Below are 10911 nucleotides of genomic sequence, written 5' to 3'. Positions count from 1 at the left end.
TGCCTGAGCCTGATGTGGGGCTCGATCCCACAACTGTGAGATTATGTCTTGAGCCAAAATCAAAAGTCGGGTGCTCAACCGAGTCACCCAGGTGCCCCCCAGAAGTATTTTCTTAGTTAAAACCATACTTGGAGTATATTATGTTAAAAAAGTTTTTGTGGGCTGGTGTAGAATCTAATCACTTTTTCTTATTTTTCTGTGAGAAAGTACACTCTGAACTCTGAGCTCATAAATGAGGGGATTTCTTTCCTTCTTTCTTTCTGCCTTTCTTTCTTGGGATGGTTATCTTTATATATTGTTTCATTATTTGAGAAGATGTTAATTAAACCTTTATAAATTAGGACTGCTGCGCTTTACAAATCTAGACTTTACAGCTGTGAAAAGAATGGTTAGTGAAGAATTTGATATTATTCACGTGAGACTTCTTTTGTTTCAGATATATGCATTTTTCCAACAAGAGTTAGTTGATTGTGTTAGTGGTTTACAGCTGTCAGATATTAAATTATTTCCATCCTTCACATAAAATTTGTTTACTATAAAAATTTTCAAACATACACAGAAGAGAAGAGTCTAATGGCTCCACCCCCACTACCATATATCTAACACTTAGATAGAAAATTGTCAAGATTTTGTCATATTTGCTTTACCCGTGATTTTTTTTACTCCGCCCTTTTTTTGCTGAAATAAAAAATTGTTTTCTTTTTTTTTTTTTTAATTTTTTTAACGTTTATTTATTTTTGAGACAGAGAGAGACAGAGCATGAACAGGGGAGGGGCAGAGAGAGAGGGAGACACAGAATCTGAAACAGGCTCCAGGCCCTGAGCGGTCAGCACAGAGCCCGACGCGGGGCTCGAACTCACGGACCGTGAGATCATGACCTGAGCCGAAGTCGGACGCTTAACCGACCGAGCCACCCAGGTGCCCCAAAATTGTTTTCTTTTTTGACCCTAAGTGTACATTGTTAGATAAATCATAATCCTTAGTTCATTGTATTCATCATTGACCATTGTATAGTCCCCCTTAATTTATTCATTAAGGTTTTAAATTGCTTAATGATAATGAAAATAAATACTTAGGAACCTGTCACTTAAAACAAAGAGCTAAGTCCTGCTTTGAAACTAACCTGCATCTATAATCATCTCCCCAGTCATATTCCCTGCCTCTCTCTCCCCTGCCTGAAGTAAATTGTCACTCTGAAACCTGTGTTCACTAACATGTTTTGTTTTTATAAGGGATACACAGTAGAATCAAGACTATTGATACTGGAGCTCAAACTGATGTATAATTCACATGCTTTTGCTTCGTTGAATTGATTTACATGATTTGCTAAAAAACTGTATATTTCTCTTTTAATTGTTTTAATCTTGATAGCAGGTGTATTGTGTTACATATTATTTAAAACCCTTTTAAAAATACATTCTTTTTTCAAAATGTTTGTTTATTTTTGAGAGAGAGAGAGGGAGGAAGGGGCAGAGAGAGAGGTAGACAGAGAATCCCAAGCAGGCTCCACGCTATCAGTGCAGAGCCTGACGTGGGGCTCAAACCCGCAAACTGTGAGATTATGACCTGAGCCGAAATCAAGAGTCAAATGCTTAAATGACTGAGCCACCCAGGCACCCCTAGAACCTTTTCAAAAAAAATATTTATTTATTTTGAGGCAGGGGAGGAGGGAGGGATGGAGAGAAAGAGAGAGAGAGAGAGAAAGAGAGAGAGAGAGAGAGAGAGAGAGAGAGAGAGAGAGACTGTGCACAAGCGGGGAAAGGGCAGAGTGGGAGAGAGAATCCTAAGCAGGCTCCACGCTGAATGCAGAGTTGGACACAGGACTTGGTTTCACAACCGTGAGATCGTGACCTGACCCAAAATTAAGAGTCAGATGCTCAACTGACTGAGCCTCCCAGGTGCCCCATTACATATGGTTTTACATCTCTTGAGCCTCTTAGTCTAGAGTACTCTTTTTCCCCCAATTTTTTCGGTACGTTGTTGACTTGTTGAAGAATACTAGTGTAATCCTGCTATGGGTATCCTGCATTTGGAACTTGTCTGTTTCCTTCTTCTTAGTGTTCTTTAATTTATTCTAAAAGCTTGATTACATTCATTTTTAACTTTTTGGCAAGAATATTCCATAAGCTATGTGCTCTGGGTACTTCAAATCATATAGCATCAAAAGGCTCATGATATGATGTCTGTTTGTTTTGCCTTTATAAATGGTGAAATTGATCAGTGAGTTCAGGTAGTGACATTATAAAATTTCCTGTTAACCTCTCATTCATTCATGGTCATTTCAGAAATAGTTATCTATTTGGAGATTATAATACACTGATTTTTTTTTTCTATTTTTTTTTTTTTTTTAACTGAAACTCTGTGGAGAATTTTCCCTCATTAACCAAGGCTGTGTGAATACCTTGAACTGTAGTCAGAGCAGGAATAAATGCTTAAATTATTTCTCTTTAATTTTAATTTTCAGAGTCAGGAGTTGGTATAACAGTTACCTTCAGTGGTGAGTCATGAGTTATGGACTTTTACACAAGGGCATGGCTTTCTCATTTTAAGAATCTGTTTGAGATCCTGGACCTTCATATACTCAGTTTCTTTCATTCAGTTGTAGTTATTTATTTTGCTTATATTGACCACAGTCCCCTTCGTGTTGGCTTTTGAGTCCTTTTTCCATAACCCTGGTAACCTTAGATAGCGTCTCCACTTTTTGGCAGAATAAGACGTGTGGGGCTTCCCTTATGTATTTCTTACACCAGACCTGGAATTAGTCATTCCTCCAAGAAGCCCTGGTTCCTTTTAGTGGGGAATGATATTTAGAGACCACAATCTGGACCCAGAGTATTACTGCTTTGGGCTGTCACTGCCTCTAGGCCTTTTTGGTGGGTGGTGTTAGCAAATAAGTATTTTTGAAAAGACAAAGACCATCAATTCATATTGACATTTCAATTCAGATTGAGGATTTCATACTTAGTTTTGGTGTTTTTTTCTTTTTTTTGTTTGTTTTTGTTTTTAAACTTGCATCACTTCTCTCACACTGAAAGCCTTATTAGCTCTTAACAGAGTAGTAACTTACATTTTTGCTTTATTCTCATACAGATGTCCATTAATAATAATGTTATTAATATTAATACCCTGGTATACATTAATAAGAAATGATTTTGTGGGCACCTGGGTGGCTCAGTCGGTTTAAGTGTTTGACTTTTGGTTTTGGCTCAGGTCATGATCTCATGGTTCATGGGTTCGAGCCCCATGTTGGGCTCTGTGCTGACAGAGGGCTTCTCTTTCCCCCTCTCTCTGCCCCTCCCCAGCTTATGCACATGTGTGCACTCTCAAATAAACTTAAAAAGAAAAAAGGAAATTATTTTGTATATCATAGCAATTTTGTAATATCAATATCACTGTTGACAGTAAGACCACTGAATAGCATTTCAGATTTTTTTTTGTAGCTCTCTATTTATCCTTATGCTGTATTTCCATTAAGGATGTATAGTCAAAGTACTGTGTTTCTAAGTCACTTAAAATAATTTTTATTTTATGGTTATGTCAACAACTTGATATACAATTAGGTTTATTTCAGTTTTCAATTTTTAGGGATTGCGTTTCTAACTTTAATTTTAAAAAAATGTAAAAGGGGCGCCTGGGTGGCTCAGTCGGTTGAGCGGCCGACTTCGGCTCGGGTCATTATCTCGCGGTACGTGGGTTCGAGCCCCGCGTTGGGCTCTGTGCTGACAGCTCAGAGCCTGGAGCCTGTTTCGGATTCTGTGTCTCCCTCTCTCTGACCCTCCCCTGTTCATGCTCTGTCTCTCCCTGTCTCAAAAATAAATAAAACATTAAAAAAAATAATAATAAAAATTAAAATTAAAAAAATGTAAAACAGTTACATGATTCCAAAATCAAACTGTATATATTCCCTCTCTAGGTAATCATTTCCTTTCCTTCCCTCTTAGGTAGTCATTTTTATTAATTTTTGGTTATTTTTCCAGTGTTTTAAAATTTTTATAAGTAAAAGCAAAAATCTGTCCTTAAATTTGTATTTTTCTCCCCTTCTTACACAGAAGTTGGCATACTATAAGTACTATTTCACACTTTGCTTTTTTACATTTAACCATTCATATGTGGATATAGTGATTTCCCTAGTCCTGTTATGGTGCATGATATTTCATGTGTGTGTCACCTTTTTTTCAACCAGTGCCCCATTGATGGACATTGTGTCTCTGGTCTTTCACCATTATAAATAATGCTGGAATGAGTGGCTCTGTAAATAAGTAATTTAGTATTTTTTTGCCAGCGTATTTTGGGATAGATTTCTAGACATGGGATTGGTAGGTTACGAGTGCGTGCACGTGTAGATATTGTCAGTTCCTTTTTATGCGCTTTGCCCCATTTTTCACTCTCACAGTGTTGTGTGTGGGAGTGCCTGTTAGCAAACTGCCTCTTCACCTGAATGTATTGTGAGACTTGGAATTTTGCCAGTCTGATAACTGGGAAGCTCCGTATAGTTTTCCTTTGCATTTCTGTTAGTTTGAATTAAGTGAGCATTTTTCCATATGTTTCAAGGCCATTTTTACTTCTTTTGTGACTGCTTATAGATTTTCTCATTTTCCTATCAGGTTGTTGGGATTCTTCTCTCAAAAAAAACTAGGAACTCATTATTCATTAGAGATAGCCTTTGTGATATACGGCCAACCACTTTTTAATTTAGGGGATTGATTTTAAAAGTATCTTAGTGGCAAAATGAAATACAGAGGGAGGGAGGCTCTTAATTTCTGAACTACCATGGAAAGACCTAGGCTCTCCGTTCATGGTAGTGTTCATTTTGATGATTCTTTTAGGAGCAGTACTTTTACTGCTAACTATTAAATTGTTCTTAAAATTTACAATGACTTAAGCGTTACCTTCTAGTTAATTTGGGAACACAGAATTCAAGCAGAAAATCTTAGAGATAAATAATCCTGTTTAATACTGTTCCTAATACTGTTTGACTACTTTTTGGAAAGAATATAAATTTCAGATTTTGAGGGATTATCTCAAAACCATTTCTACATTTTGTGGGATAATTCTATCACTTTATTCTTCTTCTTCAGCTCTGGGGTAACTGAAAGGCTGTCTGCCTTGTGCTAGAGACTAAGATGCTAAGAGTCTGAGTTAATAGACTGAAAGGCTTAAAAAACAACTCCTAGGGTGTTGCTTATAAATCTCACACATTACATCCTTCCTACGTGAGCAGCTTTTCTTTTTGAAATCTAGCTTTGTAATGCAAACCTAAAACAGCGAAATGTCTTTTCTGGCAAAGCAGTGGCTTTTCATGTGATTTCTAATCTAAAAATCAGATATTCTATTTTTCTAGAAGACCCTAACAAGACCTGTGACAGCAGTAACACTAGTGCTACCACTACCTCCATCCAGCCTAATCTGGAAAACAGTAACAGCAGCAGTGAACTAAATTCTTCCCAGAGCGAATCTGCTAAGGCAGCTGATGAGCCTGAAAATGGAGAAAGAGAGTCTCATACACCTGTCTCTATTCAAGAAGAGATAGGTAAGAATACACTTCATCCATTCAAGCGAGCTTTTTAATTTTTTTAATTTTTAATTTTTTGAATAAAAGTTTGATGGGGTGGGAAGACCTAGATTTTCTTTGCCTTTTTTGCTTCTTTTTTTTTTTTTTTTTTTTTAAGCACGAATAGCACTTGCATTCATTGTCTTTATTTAAAAAAATGCAAAAGCACACAGGAAAAAATCTTTTTACTACCCCCTCCCCACAGGTAACCACTGTCAACAGTTTGGTGTGTAACATTTTCTATTTTTTTCCACGTGGTTACATAATGTATGTGTGTTTACAAGAAGGTTTATTTTTATTTTATTTTATTTTTTCGCAAAAATGGAATCATTTTGCATGTATGGTTCTGCATCTTGCTTTTTTTCCATGTAGGGGACCTTTCCATGATATAAATTGAATTCGTTCATTTTTTTTTTTTTTAACTGCTGCATGGTACTCCACAGTATGGATGAACAGTAATTTATTTACTATTTCTCTATTAGTGGACATTGAGTCTGTTAACAGTTTTTTTCTTGTTACAAATAGTGGTGCTTTTTTAAACATCCTTAGCATATATCTTTGTGTATTTATGTAAGTATTTCTGGCAGTATAGGAACAGTAAGTGAAATTGCTGGGTCAAATGGTAGGTACATTTTAAAAATAGTGATGACTGCTGCTTAATTGTACATTAAAAGGGATTTATACCAATAATTTACATAATAGGTTATTTCTTCATACATACGAAGAAGAATTCAACATCATCCACCGTTTACATTTTTGCTAATGGTGAAAAATATTTCATTTAAAAATTTGCATATCGTTGCTTACTAATATGGTTGAGTTTCTTTTTATGTGTCGGTTGGACTTTCAGTGAATTGCTGATTCCTATCTTTTGTTCGTTTTTTCCTGTTGAGTTTTGACAGTTTTTCTTAATGAGTTTTAGGAATGCTTTATGTATTATGGCTATTACCTTTGATTTTATGTATGTACTTACATAGTCACTGCTTGCTTTTAACTCTTCCTGTTATCTTGTTATACAGATATTTTTATATAGTTAAATTTCTTTCTTTAAGGTTTCTCTGGATTTTGTGTTTTACTCAGGAAAACCCTACCCCAAGCATGTACATGTTTTATAGTAATTTCACATAGTACTTCTGTAACTTTGTTTTTAATCCTGTATAATTTTGTGTATGGTATGAGATAGAGATCTGTTTTAATTAGAACTTCTTTTCAGTTGCAAACTGCCAAACCAGCTCAGAGTAGCTTCGGTGAAAAGGGAATGTAATTAGCTCATGTAATTGGGAAGTTCAGATACCTGGACCCCCAGGTATCAAAGCTTTTCTGTCTTCCTCTCTTTCTCTCCCACCTTTTGATCGGCATGTGTTTGTGTGTTAACTTCATTCTCTCCTGATGCAGACAGGCTTTTTCCAAGTGGCAGGGAAGATGGCACCAGCGGTTTGTATTCCTATCTTTCCAAGGTCTGTGACCCAAAGGCAAGGCCCCTACTCCTGCTCCAAATCAAAAGTCCTTGAGGAAGAAATTTGAGTGGCCTATCTTGGACACATTGTTCCCACTCCTGTGGCCAGGGCAGGCAAGGTATTATACTTGATGGCTCCAGCAAAAGTGTATGACTGGAGCGGGGTAGGAGTGGTTTTCCAAAGAAAGAGGGATGCTGCAAAGATAGGAAACAAGTACCCACAGCTCTACCCTTTGGTAGCTCGGCACAAACGTATTTACTCAAATTTAAAACTGTCTCTGCTGAACACAATGTGAAGATCTCACCACAACTGAAGAGGTTTTCAAAAACTTCCCAAAAGTACATCTGGTAATTGTAACTTTATCTAGAACTTCTGGGTATTGTGTATTGTTTTTGATTTGGTCTGGATGTAGCTTCTCTCAATCTCACAATCTGTGAGCCAGATTATGAATTTAAACTTTCTATAACACTTGCTCTCCTGATAGTGGAAGGTATTCTCTGGTGAATCTGGCTGCCCTGGGTGTTGTGGAGGATGGCTGTGGATGAAATGTGAGAAGTACCTGGGAAGATCCCCCTTCCAGAGACCAGTCTGCTTTAGCAGCCTGGTTCTTGCTGGCTGTTTTCCAGAATGGGTTGCTGGGGATTGCTGTAGGTTTAAATAATCATCTCTCTCAGCATGGCAGATTGGGAGTTTTTTTCTGGCAGTAGCACTCCCTGGTAGATTGCCTGGGTTCCCAGCCTAGCACCTAATACCCAGAAACTCTGCTCAGGGTCTCTGAAGGTGTAGCCACCGTACTTGCTCTGTGGGTCTGCTCTTCAGACCAGATTCCCTAGCCTTCAGGTAAATAAAGTCTGCCTAGGCTTCTTTCTGCCTCCTGCCATCCTTAAACAACGAGCTCCAGAGGCTGGCTTAAAGCCGCTCTGTACTCTGCCTCCAGGCTGCATGGAAGTGATTCACTCCTTTATAATGGGAGGAATGTGGCCTCTGGGTAGGGGGTGTTAGACAGGCCTTGTTCCCTTTCTCGGCCACTTCAAGTCTTACCCCTAAGGGTGAATTTTTATACCTCCTTTCTCTTATTTGCATGCAATTTAGCAAGTGTCAGGGGTGCCTGGCTGGCTTAGTTGCAAGAGCTTGTGACTCTTGATCTTGGGGGTCAACTCTTTTTTTTAATATTTATTTTTGAGAGAGCTCAAGCTGGGGAAACGAAGCGGGCTCTGTGCGGAAGCAGGCTGACAGCAGGCAGCCCAGTGTGGGGCTCGAACTCCCCTCACGAACCATGAGATCATGACGGGACCTGAGCCGAAGTCAAAGTGGGACAAAGTCAAAAGTCGGACGCTCAGCCGACTGAGCCACCCAGGTGCCCCTCGGGTCGACTCTTGATCTTCGGTTCCTTGAGTTTAGGTCCACATGGGGAGTAGAGATCACTTCAATAAATAAATAAACCTAAAAAAAAAAAAAAAAAAAGGCACCTTAGCAAAGGGTCAAAGGATGGACTCTCAGGTTCTTAGTTGAAGGGCTTCCTTAAAAAGCACTGTGCTTGCCCTTGCTGCTTTTAGGAAATTTAGCCTAGATCAGATGCTTTCTATAAAGTGTTTATTGTAGGGCCGTATTAATGGTCCCAGGAAATAGCTACTGTAGTTCAACATCTTGATATGAACTTCAACATTGGTAGGCTCATGGTCTGAGACCCAAGAGAAAATTGTTGATAGTCTGACCAACCGCTTTGATGTCACACATCGAAGGTTTCTGGCTTTTCAACCTGGGCCAGAAAAACACCTGATAATACCTCTACCCTACCTTGATTTAGTTAGTGCCATATTTTGGGCTCAAACGTTTTTAAATATTCTACTGGATTATTTAGAATTTATTGGTTGTAAGTGACAGAAATCCACCAGACTTGCTTACAATAAAAAGAGAATTTAATTGGCTCATGCTTCTGGGAAGTCTGGAGGGAGTGACAGACAGCCTCAGGTGCATTATTGAACCGTGGGAGCCAAACGAGGTTACCATGGGTCTTCCTCTTCCTCTTATCCACCCTCCCTCCCCAATAACTTATTGTCTCTTATTGTTGAAACTTTTTTCCATGTTGTGAGATAAAAGTAGACAACCCCTAATTTATACTCTTTCTGCTCACTAACACAAAAAACAAGACCGGGGTGCCTGGCTGGCTTAATCAGAAGGGCATACAACTTTTGGTCTTGGGGTCGAGAGTTTAAGCCCCACATTGGATGTAGAGATTGTTTATATACATACATACATACATACGTACATGTTGGGTGTAGAGATTACATACATACGTACATAAAATAAAATAGAATTTTAAAAAAGCAAGAGGCTTTATCTGTCACCAGATTTTGAAAATTAGAGTAGTGGGCTGAATGGCTGGGGCCACATAGCCAGATCTGGACAGTCACTGTGGCCAGGCAGTGATATGCTCTCTCTGGCCAAGCTGGGTGACATTGTTTACCCAATATAGCAGGATAATTATTTTGTAGCCCTGGCTGAATAATATGACTGAAGTAGGGGAAAAGCATATCTCCAAAAGAAAGAAGGGGTGTTGGTCAGATAAAATTAAGAAATGTTTTCCTGAATTTTATATTTTCTAAAATAGTTTTCCCATTCTAATTTTTTTTCTACTCAAAATGCAATTTTTATAAAATACAGCAAGTTTTCTGTTTAATCTTTCATTTTCCAGTGCCACACAATTCTTAATTTAAAAGACTTTATAATTTTTTTTTTTTAACGTTTATTTGTTTTTGAGAAGGAGAGAACCAGGGAGTGAGCAGGGGACGGGCAAGGGGAGACGGAGACACAGAATTGGAAGCGGGCTCCAGGCTCTGAGCCTGTCAGCACAGAGCCCGATGTGGGGCTCGAACTCATGGACCATGAGATCATGACTTGAGCCGATGTCGGATGCTTAACCGACAGAGCCACCCAGGCGACCCAAATTTTAAAAGGTTTTAAATTGAAAAGAGAAATCTTGTTCAGCTATCTGGCCAGTGGAAATTGGATAATGATGCAAAAGTTTTAAGAATGTAGAGAAATTCTCAGCCAAAGTGAGATTCATGGAAAAGCAGAAAATGTCCCTTGGCATAACAATCTGTCACTTAAAAAAAAAAAAATTAAGTTATTATGAAAATGTGAGAGGTCTTTATAACATTAAAAAAACCTGATTTAGTTGATTTTGCATGTATAATTACTTGTATACACAGATAACTATCTAGATTTCTTAGGTGAAAATTCACTTGGCATTTATGTTTATAAGCTTTAAACTATTATGTATTTAAACAATTTCAGTGGACATCTTTCTAAAATTAATTATACCATTTACTTTTTATACAAAATCCACATTGAATATATGAGGCAACATTTTATTAGTGTGCATTTTGAGTTATGATGTTTATAAATTTGTAGCAGCCCTTCATGTTTTCTAGTAGATGTGCTTTGTACAGATAACCTGGCATGTTTGAATTTTCTGTAAAATAATAAATGACAGTAAAGTTCTGACATACTTTCTTCTAAGCAAAGCCCTTAAGAATGAATACATTTGCTTTGGCTATTCAAGGACTTTTTGTTTACTTTCTGGATCTTAGATGTGCATCAGGTATGAGTTTTGGATAAATCAGAAATTGTTATAACTTACTTGCTCTTAGCATTTACTTTTGGCTTTTCGTTTGCTAACAGGTGATTTCAAATCAGAGAAGTCTAATGGAGAAATAAGTGAGTCTCCTGGAGCTGGAAGAGGGACATCTGGGTCAACTCGAATTATCACCAGATTACGGAATCCAGACAGCAAGCTGAGTCAGCTGAAGAGCCAACAGGTGGCTGCTGCAGCCCATGAAGCAAATAAATTATTTAAGGAGGGCAAAGAGGTATGTTTTTTCTGCTTAACACAAAAATCTC

The 10911-nt window shown here is 38.0% G+C and overlaps 1 protein-coding gene across 1 annotated transcript in view; it reads left to right on the top strand.

The window, feature by feature from the left end:
- BPTF (bromodomain PHD finger transcription factor) overlaps positions 1-10911 on the top strand; it is a 150931-nt gene that overhangs the window by 65576 nt on the left and 74444 nt on the right. Inside the window, exons 7-8 of the mRNA XM_040451995.1 lie at positions 5342-5530; positions 10693-10880. Coding sequence (XP_040307929.1) covers positions 5342-5530; positions 10693-10880 — 377 coding nt within the window. The remainder of the gene's footprint in view (positions 1-5341; positions 5531-10692; positions 10881-10911) is intronic.

Source organism: Herpailurus yagouaroundi, unplaced genomic scaffold (assembly GCF_014898765.1).
Source record: "Herpailurus yagouaroundi ecotype Mexico unplaced genomic scaffold, PumYag 206, whole genome shotgun sequence".
In the NCBI taxonomy this organism is placed as follows: domain Eukaryota; kingdom Metazoa; phylum Chordata; class Mammalia; order Carnivora; family Felidae; genus Herpailurus; species Herpailurus yagouaroundi.
The sequence above is the reverse complement of the archived record's forward strand: the minus strand, read 5'-3'. Positions and strand labels throughout refer to the sequence as shown.